At 36.5% G+C, this 20293-nt stretch overlaps 2 protein-coding genes and 1 long non-coding RNA gene across 6 annotated transcripts in view; 2 read left to right on the forward strand and 1 right to left on the reverse strand.

Moving 5' to 3' along the window:
• Positions 1-12918, forward strand: part of gria3a (glutamate receptor, ionotropic, AMPA 3a) — a 73505-nt gene extending 60587 nt beyond the window's left edge. Inside the window, exons 14-16 of one of the 2 annotated variants that reach the window (XM_032533955.1) lie at positions 9072-9186; positions 10314-10562; positions 11459-12918. In XM_032533955.1, the coding sequence (XP_032389846.1) occupies positions 9072-9186; positions 10314-10559 (361 nt within the window). In that variant the 3' untranslated portion in view covers positions 10560-10562; positions 11459-12918. Of the gene's footprint in view, positions 1-1292; positions 1688-1742; positions 2653-9071; positions 9187-10313; positions 10563-11458 lie in introns of those variants that run through there. The other variant, XR_004334692.1, reaches the window with a different exon arrangement.
• Positions 12919-14896: 1978 nt separating this feature from the next.
• The window catches only part of thoc2 (THO complex 2), a 29166-nt gene continuing 23769 nt past the window's right edge, over positions 14897-20293 (reverse strand). Inside the window, exons 33-39 of one of the 3 annotated variants that reach the window (XR_004334688.1) lie at positions 20132-20167; positions 17992-18123; positions 17694-17760; positions 17452-17597; positions 17149-17225; positions 16166-16257; positions 14897-15805 (exon numbers count right to left, since the gene is read on the reverse strand). Coding sequence is in view for 1 of the 3 variants with exons in the window: in XM_032533908.1 (XP_032389799.1) it covers positions 16230-16257; positions 17149-17225; positions 17452-17597; positions 17694-17760; positions 17992-18123; positions 20132-20167 (486 nt within the window). In the remaining 2 variants the exon portion in view is untranslated. Of the gene's footprint in view, positions 15806-16165; positions 16258-17148; positions 17226-17451; positions 17598-17693; positions 17761-17991; positions 18124-20131; positions 20168-20293 lie in introns of those variants that run through there. The other 2 variants (XM_032533908.1, XR_004334689.1) reach the window with 2 other exon arrangements.
• On the forward strand, positions 15822-17042 carry LOC116700657 (uncharacterized). Its single transcript, XR_004334701.1, has 2 exons — positions 15822-16369; positions 16957-17042. It is a non-coding gene; the product is annotated as an uncharacterized LOC116700657 (long non-coding RNA).

Genomic DNA, 20293 nt, shown 5'->3' on the forward strand with positions numbered 1-20293 from the left:
GTACGACAAGGGAGAGTGCGGCAGCGGGGGAGGTGACTCTAAGGTCAGCCTCAATGTCACCAAAGTCGGGTATCCTAGAACAGAGTAATCGGCAAGGCTGTCGTCACTGACTGTAGTCTTTTGGGCCCAAATATCTGTTAATGAGTTACAGATAAATACGTTTGTTTTTCCCATTTTAGTAATTTGCAACTGTGATCAACTGGGAACCCTTTACTTGGCTAATGGAGGATGAAAAGCCAAATAGTGTGAGATAAAGCAAAGTGCAGAAGTAAGACAGAGGAAGATCAGATTATTAAGTGCTTAATATTGTGCTTGTGACAGAGTAGTTGGTTCCATATTTTTTGGCATGTAGTTATGAAAGACAGAAACCTTTTTTCCCTCTGTTTTTTATATCTACACGCGAAAATCGCAGCTTTGTATCTTCATACTAATGCCAGAAGGATTACAGTGTAGAACTGATCTTATTCAAGGATTAATACCTCACGGTCAAACGATGTATGCACTCTCCAATCCGCCGCCTGGGCGTTAGGGCAGGCACGGGGAACAGCGTTGTCTTGAGGGGACTAAGCATCGCAGGCAAACGTGAGAATTCTAATGACAGAGTGACAACTAACGGTCCAAACTTTTTTGTCCAACATCCTCTCATCGAAATCCAGCGTAAGACTGACAGAAACCTTTGGTTGGTCTTGATCTAAGGCCAGTCAAAGTCTATCCATGGCCACCCTGACCTGGTAAACCCTGCAGTAGTAGAGTGTAAGATTTGACCAGGGGCCTCATTTGTACAATAGGATTTGATTTGCATCTCATCTCCTTTTTTTCATATTGAGCATAAAGCTGAAAGCTAAATAGCTGAGTGAAGATGCATTCAGACCTTAAAGTGAAACTATGCAACTTTTGCTGAACAGAGCACGCTGTGGCCACAAATGACAATTACATTGATCAAAGCATCGGACCGAGTGAGGCTGTAGCCACAAAGAGAATACTGAAGCAAGGCAAAGCTAAATCGCTTATGAATTTAACTTTTCATTTTTTAGAGGAAGAAGTGTTATTTCTTCTCTCAAAAGTCACATAGTCTCCCTTTAAACGTTTTAAAACCAAGAAGAGCAGTTAAATGTAGAACAAAATGATTATCATCGTAAAGCCTGGGCACATTATGTATCCTTCCTTACACCATTTTAGGGCTGTGCACATGAGGCTCAGCTCTGTAGAAGAGCTGGGGGCTCTTTTCCCGATGAGGATCAAATCTGTTGTACAACATTTCTATAAATGAGGCCCCTGATCTTTTGTTTCAGGGCGCAGTGACAGCCCTCAACTGTGGATCCATCTCTGCCTCTGCTCTTCAGCTTGCATCATGACCACAGTACACTTGACATATTGCGAGAGAAGAGACGAGGCATGCTTTGCTGTTATTGACTCTAGTCATCCATTCCTGAGTGAGCGGGATATGGATACTACCAGCGGGATAACACAAAGAAGCTGTCTCCTCTCTCGCTGGCAGTTTGCCTCGAACCCTTGGTTAGAGAGAGAGTAGACGATCAGTGGAATACTCACTGTCTGACTGCCACATTTCTTTGTCCTTATTTTGCTTTCAGAAAGTCACATATGGGTAATTCAACAATGAAATGGAAATATATTGTATGTAACTACCACTGAGAAAATATGACATTCACAGCGTAACATTACATGCGTGTTAGCATTGGGCTACTGAAATCAAATTCAGCATTTATTTTCATATAAACTAGAAATCAGTAGAGATATTTTAAATGTTTTACTAAAACCGAACAAAACTCCAGATAGAACATTAAATCCCAAATCTACTTTATTTATCAAAGTGAAATGATTTAAAACATCATACTGTGTGATATTTGTTTTATTTGATATCATATACAGTATGTGATTTATATCCTAATTTGGCCATGAGAGTCAGTATTGTGCATGTTTCTCTTTTTTCATGTGAATTATTTTGTGTATGTCGTGAGTGTTTTTAGATGCTGTTTTCTGTTTTGCAGACAGACTGAAGGGTAAAGTTCTCATGTGACTTAAATCAGATGGAGCAGAGGGGAAGTCTACACTCAGGTACAGGGGGTGGACATAATAAAAGAAACACCTGCAATGCATCAAATCCGACATAATAATAAACACTATCTTTTGTGAAGCTTACAGGTCTCATAACATACTACAACAACACAAACTATGACCCCAAAAGATTATTAGAGGTATGATAAGTAAATTCCTTTCACACCACTCCACCAATCTGTTATATCAATATTACTGATGAATACCAGCATGATCCTCCGGGTCTAACAAAGACAATAGTGTAGTCTCGTCTCATAGTCAAATTCTAAATAACTGTATTTGGAATGTTGTTTTTACAATTGATTTTATTAAGTGTTAAGAGTAGGGGTGAGCTCACACAACCATGCACCGAGGTCTGATTTAAATTTTTAAAACCTGTTAAACAGAAATATCTATTCTATCTGACTGCATACAACCGCATTAATAACGTGTCAAAGTTATTACGTTTAGAGAGAAAAAAAGCATTTAATCGTTTGCCTCTAATGCTTTCTGAGTGGGTGACAGTCCAGTTATCAACCTTCATTTTGTCCCATAAGTGTTTGGTATTTTTGAATCAATACCGCTCTGACACAACCTTAAAAAAACAAAACATTGTTAATTATTAAACTTCACAAATGTAAGATGTACAGCACTAGTTGCATTGCATTGAAATAGATTGCACAGGTGTTCATGATATACTGCCCATCCCCTAGATTTAATGAGAGAGTTGGATTCATAAATTGTGACGTGTACAAATTTTATTGAAATGTTCAATAATACCAATAATGTAAAAAACAAAAGTAAAGGAATATTTAAGATAAATAAAAGAAAAGTCATAGTATAGCATGTTGAAACCTCATGGTATAGGTATGTCAAAAAGTGATAAAAATCATAAAATAGCATGTCGAAATATGTGATGAAAAAGTCATTTTATAGTATGATGAAAAAAGTAATAGTAAATGTCATAAAATTCATAGTGTGTTGAAAAAACTGTATAAAGTATTTTTTTTTTTAAAAAGTCATAAAAAAGACATTGTATAGTATGTAGAAAAAAGTCATAGTATCGTATGTCAAAAAAGGGATAAAAGGTCATTATAGTATGTCCAAAATTGTATGTTGAAAAATTGCTGTAAAAAAAGGCACAGTATAGCATTTCGAAAAAATAGCCATTAAAATGTGGTATAGTCTGTCAAAAAATACCATTGGATAGTCAAAGGTTATAGTTTAATGTCAAAAAGTCATAAAATAGTCATAGAATAGTATGACGAAAAAAGTCATAGTATAGTACGTCGGAAAAAAAAGCTCAAGTGGTAGAGTGTGCACCCCATGTACTGAGGCTCAGTCCTTGCTGCAGCGGCAGCGGGATCATTTCCAACCTGCGGCCTTTTGCTGCATGTCATTCCCCCTCTCTCCCCTATCATGCCTAATATTTCCTATCAAATAACAAATCCTAAAAGATAAATGTCTAAGTATAGTATGTCGAAAAAAGTGATGAAGTGACAGTATAGTATCTTTAACCTTGGTCAGAGTATGCATTTCCTACTTGCTGTTGGAGCAGTGCTAACAACTGAGTAGCTGTGCCACTAAATGTAATGAAAAAGTCATAGTATAGTCTGTAAAAAAAGTGATGACAGAATCATGGTATAGTATGTAATTCAACAGTCAAAGCATATGTCAAAAAATTCATAAACAGGGCCGGACTAGGTATTGAACCTGGGGCAGAGACTGTGGTGATTACTCACTGGTTGCCCGGTGGAGCAGTACTAACCACGAAGCCATTGTGCCACCAAGGAATTTATGTTCAAAATGAGCCATTTAAAAAGTCATAGTATGGTATGTCAAAAAATGATAACAATGGCATAGTAATGTATGTTGTGGAAGTTATAAAAAGTTATTGTATGTCTAAAAAGTGATAAAAAAAGTCATAGAATAGTATGTCGGAAAAGAGTAAATAAAAGGTGATAGTGTAGCCGGGTTAGCTCAGTTGGTAGAGCAGTCTCATATGCATAGTGTGCTCCTTGATCAGGCACCCGCTGGTTCTACTCTGACCTGCGGCACTATGCTGCATGTCTTTCTCCCCTTTCATGTCTTCATCTGTCCTGTGAAAATAAAGGCCTAAAGACGCCCGGAAAAATAAATCTTAAAAAAAAAAGTCATAGTATGTCTTAAAAAGGGATGAAAAAGTCGTAGTATAGAATGTTGAAAAATCATAACACAGTATGTGAAAAAAGTCATAGTATATGTTAAAAAAGTGACAACGAAATCATAGTATAGAATGTCGAAAAATGTGATAGTATGTTGGAATAAATCATAGAGTTGTATGTCAAAAAGTGATATAGTACGTTGAAAAAAGCCATAAAAATAATATAGTATGTCGAAAAAAGTTGTAGTATAAATACAGTTGAAAAAACTAATTCATAGTATGTCAAAAAAGTAATAAAAAGTCATAGTATAGTGTATCCCAAAAAGTGATAAAAAGCCTTAGTGTAATATGTTGAAAAAAGTAATTAAAAGACATACTATAGCATGTCGATAAAAGTCATATGCATGTCAAAAAAATAATTAAAAAGCCTTAGTTTAGTATGTCGTAAAAAAGAGAAAAAAAAGTCATAGTATGTCGACAAAAGTGATGAAAAATCATACTTTTGTATGTTGAAAAAAGTGATAAAAAGTCCTAGTATAGTATGTAGAAAAAAGTGATGAAGAAGCCACAGTATAGTATGTTTAAAAAAGTCATAAAGAACTCATAGTATAGTATGTTGAAAAAAGTGATAAAAAAAAGTCATAGTATTGTATGTCGTAAAAAATGATTAAAAAGTCATAGTATAGTACGTTGAAAAAGTCTTACTATAGCATGTCGAAAAAAGTGATAAAGAAGCCATAGTGATGTATGTCAAAAAAGTGATAAAAAGTCACAGTAAATGTCAAAAAAGTTATAATATAGCATGTTGAAAAAAATTGATAAAAAGCCATAATATATTATGTCAAAAAAGTGATTAAAAAGTCATAGTATAGTACGTTGAAAGAAGTCATAGTATAGTATGTTGAAAAAAGTAATTCAAAAGTCATACTATAGTATGTCGAAAAAAGTGATGAATGAGTCATAGATGTCCCAAAAAGTGATAAAAAAAAGCCTTAGTTTAGCATGTCGTAAAAAATAGAAAAAAAGTCACAGTATGTCGACAAAAGTGATGAAAAATCATACTTTAGTATGTTGAAAAAAGTGATAAAAAGTCCTAGTATAGTATGTAGAAAAAGTGATAAAGAAGTTATATAGTATATCTGACCTGACAGAATAGTAAACGGTGACAAGACAAAAACTGTCAAATACATCAAAACGCTGAATCAGTTTCTAACAGCTGAATGTCTTGTGAATAGTTAAAGTTTGAATGACATCTGTAGGTGAAAGCACGAGGAGCAGTAGCATGTAGAAGTCTGAAGAGGATATGAAGATTGCTCAATTGACTTTCAATGTAAAAAGAAACAAGAATATTTTAAAAACTATGAATGTTAAAGAAAAGTTGAACACAAGCACATATTCCCTTAAAACAACTATCATACAGAAGAATCGGATACCAATACTGGGAATGCTGCTGACTCAGCATTCGCACAATAGGCAGACAACTCTTTTGAAGGGCTTATCCAATGGAAATCATATTTCATACAGTCAGGGAAGTCATTTTTGAAGTCAGCCAGTTTTCAAAATCAGTAGTGTTAAAACATGTCACGTATGCCCTCTGAGGAGCTTTAGTCCTCGTGAGAATCAAGGCACTTTAGAGCAGAGACAGACTTTCTGCTTCGCTGGGAAAATGATGTGAAACCTGATTGGTCAAGTGAATGCATAATTAACTGGCCTCTGCATAACCAGTCACCAGAGAGAAGGCACAAGTGAGAGAAGACAGAGGCAGAGGCGTACAGATGTGAACTGCTCTATCCACTACTCTGACTACTGACCACATGGCAATAATGTGTAGGTTCTTTTTTTTCTTGGATACAATATATTATATTAATATATGTTGTCCTGAGCCTTTAAAGTTCCATTTTTAAGATAACGGTTTTCAGAAGAAAACTTTGAAGTAGTCACAAATCAACACAAAGGTTTTATTCGTCACATACACACTCACACAATATGTGCAGTGAAATGCAGGGTTGAAAGCCTTGTGTGCCAAAATAATAATTGATGAGAAAATAAGAATATGAGTACAAGAAATTAAAAGAATATAAACTAAAAATATATGTATAAATGTATTGGCCAGATAGGTGGGCTACTATAAAAACTAAAAGTATGATAAAGATGTACTCAAACGTATTTATTTATATGTATTTCACATGTAATTATGTTTAGTATTATTTTATTGTTTATTTATTTATATGAACTATCAAGCATGAACCATACAAACCTGAAGGGATGAAGTTCTCTTGACAGATACATAAGTCCGTATATCCTGTATGTGACTTAATATCAGTTGTAGGTGGAGCTCAGTGGGCCTGACCCTTAATTAAACTAGAGTTCAGTTTCAGTGCCACTACAACTCACAATCGACTTGTTTTCGCTCACTACATTTCCCAACATTTTGTATCTGTTGTAATGTGGTGCCGTAGGAATCCAATTAGTGGCAGCAAATTATTATTATTATTATTGTTAGTTTTTGCTTCAATTCAAGCTGTTTAGTGCGTGAATGCTCTCTGCTTACTGTAACTGGGAGTGAACCCAGGTCTGATAAATCACCTTTTCTATGAGTCCACTCTCTGTGGAGCTGTAAACTGCTATTACATCAGAGGTTTGGGACGGCTCACAGTGGTTTTCTCTCTGACAGTAAATGACGAGTGGAGTTATTCACCAATATAAACTGGAACTTGCAATGGAGCAAAAATGCTTTAATACTGTGATACTGTGTCCCTCGGACAAAGTAATTACAAACCCCGGCTGCTTAAAAACTTGGACGGGGACAGTTATTTCTTTTTCTCTCTGTTACTGCCATTGAGTGTTTTTAAAAAGGTCTTTTTCACCTCTGAAGTCGCCTGGATTTCTCTTTAAGGCTCCAGCAGGGATGACAGCATAGTATTTAGTGCTGTACTCTTTGAAGGTAGATGTTAAATCTTTTAATCTAAAAGGAATTAAGAGTATTTTCATTCACATGCAATGATCTAAAAACCAAACATCCAACGTGTCCTTCAGGCTGCTGCCATAATCTGTTCATATGAATAGTATATAATATATATGTGGATTACGTTCTGTTTTTATTTAGGTTTTTCCAATTAGAAAAGATCCAGGGAAATGTTTAAGTGTTAAAGTGCTAAACTGAACCTGAGAAGTACTCATCAGTGTAATTTTAATTTTTTAAGTCCATGGCCACCACCTGGTGGTGTGTCTGAGGTCATTATCTGGCGAGAGGGCTCCTGTTCACACTTTTTTTTTCTCAGAGCTGAAATTATGTAGATATAATTTATGATACCAAGAGAAAAGGCAAGTCAGTAGAGTAAATCATCCTACCCACAATGCTGTGGGAAAGAGTAGACATTATCCGATGACAACTAATCATAATCTTAAACCGGTCATAGTTATTTTTATGTGACTAAAAGTTATTAAATTGAAGAAAACAAATAGTATACATTTGACACAGAAACTGTAGCCAACTTTGATCCTCTGTTCAGGGAGGTCAAAGGTCAGAGTCAGCCACAGAGCAGCACTCAATTTGGGGGTCACATAGAGACAAGTTATAAGTCATTAGATGCACATCAACCAATAAAATGTGCTTTTAATTGTGATGAATACAGTACCCTGAAACAGAGTTATTATGAAAAGTTGTTGCTTTTTAGCTGTAGGTTCCAAATAGAAGAAAACACCCCACTTAAAAGCTTTTTATGTTTGCAATGTGTCTTCCTAGTGCTTCTAAAATGCGTCATAAAAACCAAGAGATTACATCCAAAATGTGTCATTGTCCAAACTATAGAACTACGGCATATTTACTATCTTGATTTATAAAGTCTAACAAGAATTTAGTTCAAAATGTGGGTTCAAATCTATCGCTCCTCTCTGCTCCTCTGTCAAGAAAAGTCAAAAAGCAGAATATGCAGCAGTGAGACTGATAAGGCTCCACCAGAGGAATTATTAGAGTTGGTTGTTGCATTCCAATGCACCTAGATCCCCATAACTTTGCCTTTCAAGCTCTGACTGGAATACATGACTGCACATCCGTTACTTAACATCATGCATGATTTCTTAATGTTTCTTTCTTTTTGTATAATTAATCAGAAAACACAATTTGTATTCTATTCGACATACAAACAACACAGTGGTGAATACAATATATTTGAAGATGTTGGATTACAACACTGATCTTATTTCTGAAAGGAAATAAGCCTGGAAATCTATCAGTCAAGGAAATTGAACATGATGTCTTGCAAAACGAAAACCCCACAGTACGACTCCCGTCACGAGGGATTTGGTTCAGCAACAAAAATAAAGGCGTCTTTAGAGACTTCTTGACCACATCTGGCTTGTAATGATTCAGTAAGACCTTGTTTCTCTCTGTGGGGGATTTTGTAAGACATTGGCCTCTAATAGCTGGTAATGAAATTGGACTGTTGTGTTTTGTCTGTTAGTCAAGAAAGGGTTCCTGTTAGATCCACCATCCAAAGGGCTGCCCATAGCAAAATAACATGTGCCCTCAGCAATTACTGCCTCTGTTTTCTTTCATTCTGTGAAAGCTATGCAGCAGCTGCTTTATTCTGCAAGTTCCAATCTGTTCTCTTCTTGTGATCAGTGTGTGCCGATTACTCAAAGCGATATAGGTGGGGTCTGGCATGCTAGGGTAGTCATGGATTATGAAAGGTCATATATTTCCACACATATATATATATATATATATCTATATATACTGTAGTGTTGCTTGCTATCTGTGATGTGTTGGCCAGGACCCTACTCTATCGCTTTGCACAGTATAAAGTAGTTTAAAGTTTAATAACATAAAATAACATAATAAAATGTTATTTATGTTATTTCCCACGTGAAGAACTCCTGTAAACCTTGCAGTATTGAAACTCAGTGAACAAGGCATCTTAGACAAGCTGAAAAACAAATGGTGGTACGATAAGGGTGAATGTGGAACCAAGGACTCTGGAAGTAAGGTCAGTCGCTGCAGGTCTTTTTACACTGATTGAAAAATGCATTGTGACCTAACTGTTCATATGCAAACATCTAAAACATACATTCTCCCAGACATGTTCATCAGGACATGAGATTTATGTATCTGACTACTAACGTGGAAAACATTAAAAACTAGATTTCCTTCACACATAGTCTATTTTCATTACATTCTGAGCATAACTCATGACATGAACATGACTCCATTACTACTGTATGTAGACAATATCAAGATTTGTAGAATTACAGCATGATTCCACACTTTTATTCATACCATAAAATTTTGAAAAGTTGAATCATAGAATTGAAACCATTATACTGCTATTTTGATAACCGAACCTTTATTGAAATTTAGTTTATTGTTGACGTTAATCATTTGTATGCGAACTGCATATATTACCTCCAATGTGACCGGCTAGTTTCACAAAGGCATCCTTATTCTGACAAAGTCCAAATTGACCTTTAAACGCCACATGAGCACAAAGTGGTCAAACGGTATTTAATAGTCATGTCTTATAGTGGAGTGTCAGAGTAAGGGTAAGGAACTTTTTTGCAACTTTAATTAAGACATTTATAAAATACAAACTGTCCCTAAGGCTTAGAATGCAAATGGTAATACTCACATGAATTAATTTCAATATCACTGTTTGGTTTTTAATAGCAGCAAAATGGTTCAATTCCCCCTCCACAGCTTACCACTTTGATTGTACAAATGCAGTGTGTTGAAGCAGCTATGCTAGTGCATTGAGGGTTAAATCTGTAGACCTGTACGACCACGACCGCCTTCCTCTAGACGTGACCATGAAGCAGGATAGATAGCACCTCTGTCTGCATTCACCTTCCCAGCCCTAAGGGCAGAAAGAACTTGATAGGAGGAATTAGACACATATACCGTATGTTGTACCAATTTATTTCAGTTATTGGCTGATTTAGACATCTCTATCTCAGAGGGGTTTTGTAGACACAATTAGCAGCCTCCTCTGAGCACCTGTTTAGTCATAGAGCCGTAGGATGTACTGTACATTGTGTTGGTGTGGGTGTACATGTTGTTTGAGGTCAGCCTCAGAGTGCCAGTTAAAAGAGTCTTAACAGTGGTATTTACCTCCCCCAGGACAAGACAAGTGCTTTAAGCCTGAGCAACGTGGCAGGAGTCTTCTATATTCTGGTCGGGGGGCTTGGCCTGGCTATGACTGTGGCTTTGATTGAGTTCTGCTATAAGTCACGGCAAGAAACCAAAAGACTGAAGCTGGCAAAGAATGCTCAAAACTTTAAGCCAGCCCCTCCGGCAAACACCCAGAATTTTGCCACGTACCGTGAAGGCTACAACGTGTACGGGACAGAGAGCGTTAAGATCTAGAGGGTATGTCCTTTACTGTTGCTCCCATGTCTGCATCAGTTTAAACATGACGAAATCTAGTGAAATACACTGAACTTTTATCATTATCCTAATGTAAATATTCATTCATTTCAAGTACTTTCCTATTTTTTTTACAGTAGTTGTTCTGACTTTTCATTCAAAATGATGAGTTGAATGCTGAGAGGCTATTCACCATTCTCAGCACATTAGCAGACTTCCCAGCATGCCTTGTTTGGGATTTAAAAACTGCAGAAATCCCACTGTTTCGAAGGAAAAGTTATTGTTTATCTGACCATGATGGTTAGTATTGAATTCAGTCCCTACCCCAGTGCACTCCTAATTCACCTGATTCTGACATCTGTCACTATGACTGAACATTGTTTATGTTATGAGCTTAAAGGACCCATTTCATGCTCATTTTTAGTACATACTTGTATCTTGAGTTTCTACTAGGACATATTTACATGCTTTAATTTTCAAAAAACATTTTATTTTTCTCATACTGTCTGTCACTGTAGAAGCACTTTTACCCATATATAGAATAGTTATGACATCACAACTGGATGGAAGTCCTGATTTAAAGGCTCAGTTTCTGAATAATGTGTGCAGTTCTCTGTGGAGTGCGCATGATGATAACAAATACATTGGCATCTCACGTTTTACAATATGGGACATTAAATGTCTAGAGTTTGTAGCATTTGTTCTCTTAAGTTCAGCTAATTTATATTATCTATTAATATAACTTTGAACTAGTTATTCAACTTAACTTCAGTCAACTTGCCTTTCTAAGGCAGCGGGAGAACTTGTGTTTATGAGTTAAACCAGCCAAATATGAAAAATGAACAGTGCAGTGGCAGCTTTTTCATTTGATCCTCATCCTTTGCACATCTCTTCTGCAGCGGCAAAACGTGTTGCTTCCCCCTGGTGCGTCTGGATGGAAACAGCCGCTGTGTGTGACCCCGACACCCCAAGGCTGGCATCCTGGAGGCAACCGCCTTCTTCTTCATCAGCTTGGACACAAGCCTACAAGTCAACAAGTGCTCATTCTGCGTTGTGAGGCCCGTCACACTAACAGAGGGCAATGTCGCAACAGGACTTTTGCTTCTGGAAACATGAGATTTGCCTCTTGTAGTGCCTTATGGAATATTTCAGCGTCATTACAATGCAATTAAAATTGAATTCACTTGAAAAAAAATCTGTGGAACTATAGGGCAAAAACATTGCTTCAAAAGACAATTAGATGAACTGTTGTAATTTCAGTTGTTTTCTATTTTTAAGAAGAACAAAAAAAAAAAAGCCATGATTTGCAATCGGAAAATCCTGGAGTACTCATTAGGTCATTTGAATCTTTTACAGACATTTTTGTGGTGATATCTTAAGTTGGATAAATGTTATATTTAGTGAAGTAAAGTCATTTTGTTGTTTTACTATAAGACTACTTTTAGTTTCGTAATATTTAGGATCAAGCATCAATCCATAGGGTAAGCATAAATTAAAGTGACAAAATTGTACCCCAGGTTTTACTCAGAAAATATCAATAATGTGAAAGTAGAGGTTATCGGAAAGTGCTTAGGTGGGGTTATTGTCAAAGTCTGTTGGACATTGTACACAACTGACTGTATTCACTTAGATGCTTGTTTTAAATCAACTGCCACTATTTGGAAACAAGACCATTTTTTTTATGAGATGATGAAATGAGGTCCGCTTTTAATCACTTAGTGCCATATTGTTGAAATCAAAAGCATTATAAATCCCGTAGTCTCTGACAGTGACCCCTTTTTATGTGACAGCATATACAAATGGTTTAACCGAGCTTATGGTTTACACACTTTGTACACACTTAGAAGCCGTTCTCATGTAAATGCAGTATCTGCAGCTGTGAATCTCAACATTTTTTGGTAAATGATATGATAACACACCATAGCTTCTTTGGTTGTGATAAGCTTTCTGTGTCTATGCATCATGCAGAAGGTAAACTGTACATTGAGGAAAAGAGCTACAAATGAAACATGTGTCTGTTGGTATAAGTGAACTTTTTATAAACTGAAGGAAAATACTGCTACAAACCATGTAAGCCTACATTTGTTTAATATAATAAACTTTCTCATCCTTTACTCCCCAGATGAAGTGCATGTGAATTTGGTGATAGTTTAACCAAACTGCAACTCAAAGTGGACCCTGGTTTAGTTTGTAGTTCCATCACAACATTCGATCCAGTTTGGTTTTTATTTTTTTCCAGTTCATTTGTAACAGTACCTCAACCGTGGGAGTTGCATGTATGGACACAATGAACCTCTGTGGAGAGGTCATGTACAAAGGATTTTATTACATTTCCTTAATAAAAGCAGGTTTATATTCATCTTTTGGACTTTTATCTTTTTCTATGTAATTAATCTACCCTTATTAATCAGAAGAATTTTTTTTTGCTGCAGGTCATACAAGTCTTATTACAGAGTTATTATAATAACGTCCACAGACATGCCGTTGGGTTGGCAAACAGGACTTCTCTCTAGGAATAAAATCATCTTGAGTCAAGTGGTATGGAAGCCCATTTGCGCCAAAACATAAGTGAAGAGTTAGACGTGATAAACATAAAATGACTCATGGTGAATCATAATTGTGACTTTCTAAGCCAGCACCCAAGGCGCACTTGGATAGAGTGAGATCATAAAAAAATATGTTTCATCTTTCATCTTTAAACACAGAGGTTTCCCCGTCATGACGCACTGACAGTCAGAGAAAACTTAATGAGTTTCAAATGTGAATATAGCAGCTCAAATATACAGCCAAGAGCAGAGGATGACTCTCAAAGTGAAATTCACATTTTTCGGACAAGGTGAAGCTCCGGTGGTCACCATGTTTTACGTGCGCAATAGTGTGTCACTTTAATTGTTATTTCATTACACTGATCCATACATGAACATCCTAGACTTAAATACCACAGTACCATAAGTTAAATGATAGTCGACTTTACAGTGTGGTCCAGTACTTTTGCACGTCACTTTGCTTATTATTATGTTTACTTCTGTTGACTGTTTTACACTTTACACACGACTTACACAAAAGAGTTGCTGTTTGATTGATTTCACATTGCTACGTACACATGATCCTGGTAATGATCCACAAATAAATTAGGAATTTTAAAATAAGTTTTATTTGTCTGGGAAAACTAATATATTGCATTGTATCACTGTCACTTCTTATAATTGAGTTATAATTAAAAATGCAGAGCACCAGGCGACACTTTTGCCAGACGCTAAAGTGTATATATCTATGCGCAAAAGGAGGACCACGTTGCCCCGGTTACCTGGTATTTTGGATGGAGACTCCAGGAGACAATTGGTACTCTGGTGCTGGTTGCACAAAATGAAATGTAACCAGTGGGTCTGCCGTGCAAAACATTATTTCAGGTAGAGCCGATACCTGACCCCTTCAGTAGTTTTCTTTTTCTCATGTCTGACTTTTCATCAATTAATTCCCACGTCATATATGTGTCCATTTTTAGAAAAAGTGTCTGTTAACACCTTATACATAAGTCCAATAATTTTAGAGTAAATTTTTGGGAAAAAAAACATTGTATTTGGTACAAAGTGCAGGGAGTTATACGCATTAAATCCGGTTTCATTTATAAGGTGGTGTGGATTTTCAGAGAATTTTTCCTAAAAAAAAAAAAAAAATCCCAGCGACATATTAATTAAAAAAGAAACAATGATTATAGGAAGCTTTACTTTCAACCTTTGCCAAATTGTATGCTTGCCTATAGACACATTTTGCATTTGAATGCTCCGCTTACCAGCTGAGTACCGACTTTAATGCTCTATAACTCCTCTATAACTCACTATAGCTTTTGCAAGGAATTAATTGGAGCTGGAAGTGCATCGATTGAACAATTTGTCCTTCGTCTTTACAATTACCAAAATAGTCCCCCCCCCCCCCCCCCCCCCCCCCCCCCCCCCCCCCCAGAAACTGTCCTGTAACTTACAGTCCTGTTCTAGACATTTTAGGACACTTTGGGACTCATGAGATAAAGCTGTCACCCCTGTATCATCAGTCATTTTGACTTTGTTTTTACTAAACAGCTCATTTAGAGTAAACAAATGATCAGGCTTCTTCTAGAGGTAATTAAATCCACAATAAACGTTTTTGTCAAGCTAGGCCTGTACGACTCATCAGCTAAAGGTGTTTCAGTGTTCTGGGTCAACAGGCTATGTGAAGAACTAGGGAGATGTACCTGTATCTGAGTACCTGTACAAACAGTGTCTACAGCTGCTAAGAAACTATTTGGTGGACAACCAGCTGTTTGTGGAGAAGGAAAGAAAGGAAGGTAAGAGACCATATCAAAGTAACACACTAGGAAAACTATTATTTATTGTTTTTTTGTTTTTGTTTTTTTTTAAAAGAAAAGCTTACACTCATTGAGTACAGCAGATAAAATCTCCAAAAATCATTTCGAAACAGTGGTATTTGGAGTACAGAGGTTCAGCATTTTGTCTGATTTTTCTTTACAATTCTACATTTGAATCAAGATCGAACTGGCATTTTTATAAATTATGTAAAAACCTGATTAACACAAAATCACAAAAGGACTGTAAGGGACACCCAAAAAAAGAAAAAGAAAAGAAGAAATAACATGATGTGAATTTCATGTTACCCTCTTTATTATTGTACACAATATACAAACTGGTCCTTTGTATCATTTTCCTCACATCCTAGTTTACTGTCTTACTCAGATTAAAAGGTGGAGATAAATAAATAAAAGTATCTAAGTATCTCAAAAGGATATGAGGTAAGTGAGTATGGAAAGCATGTTAACTCCAAGGAAACGAGCAAAAAGAAAAGCCTGACAACGTACAAAAAATACAAAGTTTCAAGCATGAGATTATTGAATCCATGACCCTGTTACCATGAGATCATTTCATACAGTAACCACTGTTCTAATTAGAATTACATTTTGATAAGAGCAGCACATTGTGCCCATACTGAATAATAAAAAAAAAAAAAACATTTCAGGTGGTTTGCTGTATACTGAAACCGAAAAATTATGAGGTGATCTGTTAAGTTGAGATAACTATAGCTAACAACACTTGGGAGAGGAATTTACAGCAAAACAACACAGGCAGAAATGACAGCACGGGTTAATAATATAGCACAGATGAAGTTGCAGATGTCTCGCAGATAAAAACAAAGCTTCTCCGGTTCGGCTGTGGATCAGAGGAGAGAAAACACATGAAACACTGACCGCAGAGTAGACTGGGAAATAGAGACAATCAAATATCACAATGTGTTGACCAAATATCTCAGTATCGATACCGCAACGATATTGTAGTGTTGACTATTGGTGCTTTCACAAAAATATTCACACAATGAGATTTTTGATAAAAAATAATCAGTATTGTGGATATCAAGACTAAGTGGGTAAAGGCAAATAATAAAACAGTTACAACAGTCTGCCAAGTTCAGATAATATCACTTTCCTGTAACGCCGCCTTTAAAACCAGGAAGACACCACTTATGTCATATTACGATATCCAAAATCTAAGACGATATCTAGTCTCATAACACAATATTGATATAGTATCAATATATTGCCCAGCTCCACCACAGACATGTTGTATTGACAGCCGTTTACAAAGAAGTTGAAAGTGCCTTACCTTCACCGATGAGTGCACATTATCTGTGCTTGTCAGAGGATTTATGAGTATGATTGTTAAGGGAAATGGTACATTATCTAAAGACTAAAAAGCTGACAAGTTCTGAATTATTGATTGTCAAAAAACATCTGTTCTTGTCATTAAACGGAGACAAACCAAGTATCCAGACTGCTTCTTTTTCATCGTCTAACTGGGATATTAAAAGGGTACGATGCAACACTAACATGATCAGGAACCCCAAAATAATCATACCTGTTTTTTAATTTTAGAAAATTACTAAAACTTAAATTAATCCTCCTGAGAAGGAGCGCCAGTAAAGTGTCAATAACAGCCTGCTATAAAGGGTGTGAGCGACAATATTTTCGACACAATGGCTCTTCAAAATATCCGATTGAAATTATGAGATCCAAGTAAAAAAAAACCAAAAACACATCATCAGTTTAGCTGGGCACGTTGTATCAGAGGGGGCTGCGGGAACTGCCAGACAGGAGTTAGCCTACAGTAAAATGCTCAAATTAAAAGAGTCGGTTATAGGCGAAGGATTAGTGATTACATTACTAATTATGTCTACAAGCAAGTCGGGTTGGCCGGCTCCTCAATGCAACATAGCATCTGCATTTATTGCATCAGGCATTTAGCAACACAAGAATTGCAGGAACTTCTCTCATTATGGAAACAAATAGCTGTGTTGACATGTGAAAACGCTGGTGCACAAATGTTTACACCACTTTTATAAAAAAAAGAAGAAAAAAAAAGCTACTTTATCCCTGACAACAAATGTGGCCTTGAGCTAAGCAGATAACTCCAACTGATCTGGGGAAGCAGTGAAGTTAAAAAAAGATCTACAATTTTGAAAGACCCTACCTTTAAATATTTATACCGAGAGGCACAAATCACCCGGAATTTAGATTTAGCCGTCACTCTTTATTTAAGGATATTGCTTTTTCTCTTCCTTTCCTCCGCTGCTGTCCCTCTTCTCTTTCTTTTCAGATTTCTCTTTGTCGTGTCTGGACTCCTGTGGCACAACAACACAAAGAAGTATACATTGAAAACATATCAGTAGTAATGGAAATAGAGCTGCATGAATATTTAGCATTCATTTACATCTAAATCTATTAAGACATACAAATGAAAACGCTTCTCTGACGAGTGACAGACTACCAGTTCTTGAATTCAAGACAAACATGCAGACAGACGAGGACAGAGTGGGACACTGGTGGAGGACGACATGCTAAGCTGACCTTTTTGCCTCCAGAGGATGTCCGCTCAGGTTTCACAGACTCGGCCTTCTCTTTACTGGAAGATTTGGATCTTTTGCTCTTCTCTTTTTCGGCTGAAAGCGGGGAGTCACAGGAAGGACTCACACTCTTGCTGTTCTTGGTGGAATCTGGGAAGAGAAGATTTGAGTTTGTCTTTATATATTGTTTTTACACTGTACTTGCTAGGTGAAAGGACACTTCAGACTTGTCCACAACTAACATACTCGTTCCATTCTCGTCCTTTTTACGTTTGGACTCTTGGCTCGTCTCACGGTCATTGACAGCATGGTCCTAAAAGACAGACAAGACATACAGTACATTAATAAACCCTGACCACAGGATGTATGGAAATAAATCAACCCATAACTTGTTGCTACTCTTAGTCCAACTAATGTGAACACTGGCTAACTTTAGAACAAGAGGTATATAAAAAAAAATAAAAAAAAATAACATAAATTCACAAGCATGACCTATCGAAAAACCCATTTCACAATGTGCTTTGGTCTTTTCATAAACACTGACTCTTTTCCTGTCTTTCCGATCCTTGTCTTCCTTCTTCTCTTTGGATCGGCCTTGTGTGCCGTCTGAATCTTTCTTCTCCATCTCCCTCTCTCTGCTCTTGGACCGGGAAACTGAATTGTAGTTGGCGTGGTGCTGCAAAGACAATTATATTTGAACAGAACGAGAAACAAATATTTTAATTTATATGAATTGAATGAATTTATACTGTGTGTTAATATCACCACAAAAGTTATAAAGTACTGAAATCTTCTTGTTACTCCATGTTGAGCTAACCAGTTCAGATATGGACTGATTCTTTTTATATTTCACATATCAACAGTATATATAAAACTAAGATTTTTAATACTTGGAAAAGGAACCAATGGGGTTGAAGCTGACAAAGCTTTACCAAATAAACCCATTAAAGCATGAAGTTTAACACAACACGCACTGCAGTTCCACGTCTTCAAACTAATATTATTTTACAAATACCACAATGGCCCTTGACTCATGGCTCAAGTTGAAAATAACGCATAATGTTCTTTAAGACAGTTGTCCATAATCTATTATAGTATATGTCATAACAGTGGGCAACACCTTAGTTCAAGTCCCCCTGTTTCACATTTATGAGCAGTATACAGACATTTCATGAAGGGCTGATAACACAATAAAATATTGTTGGAAACATTATCAAGGACTATAAAGTGGAGGCTGGTGGATAATGGATTATGGATAGTGGATTATGAATGACAATATAATAAAACATCTGTAATAACATAGCATTTCTTTATCTATTTTAAATTTTTAGGGGGGGCTTTAAGTAAGATGTTACCGTATAGGACATGTATATTTCTTTTTGCAAAAAATGTGGAAATAAGTGATGTCTAACAATGAGAATGGTCCTAAGCGGGCACATGCAGTTCAGTGACTGTGATGTCTTTTAAAACAGACATTTTGGTCACCTTGTAAATGTTACCGACAGTTTTCAAAGTATCCAACCCACTAGGACTTTAGTCATACAACACTGAACCCCGAAGAAAGTAACACAGTTGTGTACCGTTGTGCAGAGATGATACAAACATATACACATAGACACAAGGCAAGAATCGCTGCCTCTTCTATGTATTATCTTGAAGGGAGAGAACACTAATGAAATGATTTGTTCTTAATTTAGGTCAGTTTAGAAGTTATTTTACTAATCAGTGTAAAAAAAAAAATCCAATGTGATTCAGTGTTGTGACAAACATAACCCGAAGAGACCCACAACGGTTTGGTGTTTATGATACACCTTGGTGTTTTTGTTTTCCCCCGAATTGGGTCTAAATTAACTGTAAAAGAAGGCAAAAGATGAAACTTACAGCTAAGATACTCAATATTTTTTATTTTACAAATCAATCAAGTAACGATGCGTAAAGTGAAAAGAGTTGTTTGCAGTGACGACGCCACAGAGATGATCACCTAACTGCGGCCCTACACAGCATTTTAACTTCTTTTCACTCATGGTCTTAGCTGCAATTTGGTGACGCATGGATCAATCCATTACTCCTGTCCTCTACGCCTGGGATAATATGCTTTCGTCCAGTTTCGATCTTTTCACGACCCATGGGTACCGATTCGATTTGTATTGCGATTTATGTTTATTGATAATCCAGAAGAATTGCGATTAGATAGTATTAAATATTGCAAAAAAACAAAAGTTGACGTCTACGGACAATTTATGAGAAATTTCTAAAAACCAACTGTTTTCGAAAATAAAATGCACATCACAGTCAGTCTGACATTTATTGTGTTTTTAAAGAAGTTCATAACATTAATTTCTGCATTCTGCAGTCTGGTTTGGTGGAAATGGATATGCTGTAGTCGCTGTCAGCGGTTCTGTATAACCAGAAACTATTTAGGGGAATCATTGGTAAAAGAAATAATAAAATAATATTGGAAAACAATTGATTTAAAAAACAAAAAAAGTATTAAATGTTGCCCCAAAAAAAAAGTGATTTCTCAACCCCCCACCCCTTATTACGTGGTGTGAGAATATAAAAGATGGAGACTTCTCAAATAAGTTATTTCTTGTTAGCAGCTGTACATATTTTTGGCACCTGAACAAAGAAAAGCGACAATGTGAGAGAAGGTACAAAAATAAAGTAGCAGAATAAGTTCAAACCTTGGATGTGGACTCCTTGGGTTCGTTGCTATTGTCCTGTAGGGATGAATGGAGATGACAGATGAGCTGGGAGGGGGTGGGAGGTTTGGAAGGAGGTTGTCAGACAGCAGTAGAGTTGGAAGAGGGGGTTGGGGGGTGGGGGAGTCGGGGCTGGCCGGACCA

This window comes from Etheostoma spectabile, chromosome 13 (assembly GCF_008692095.1).
Source record: "Etheostoma spectabile isolate EspeVRDwgs_2016 chromosome 13, UIUC_Espe_1.0, whole genome shotgun sequence".
Lineage (NCBI taxonomy): Eukaryota > Metazoa > Chordata > Actinopteri > Perciformes > Percidae > Etheostoma > Etheostoma spectabile.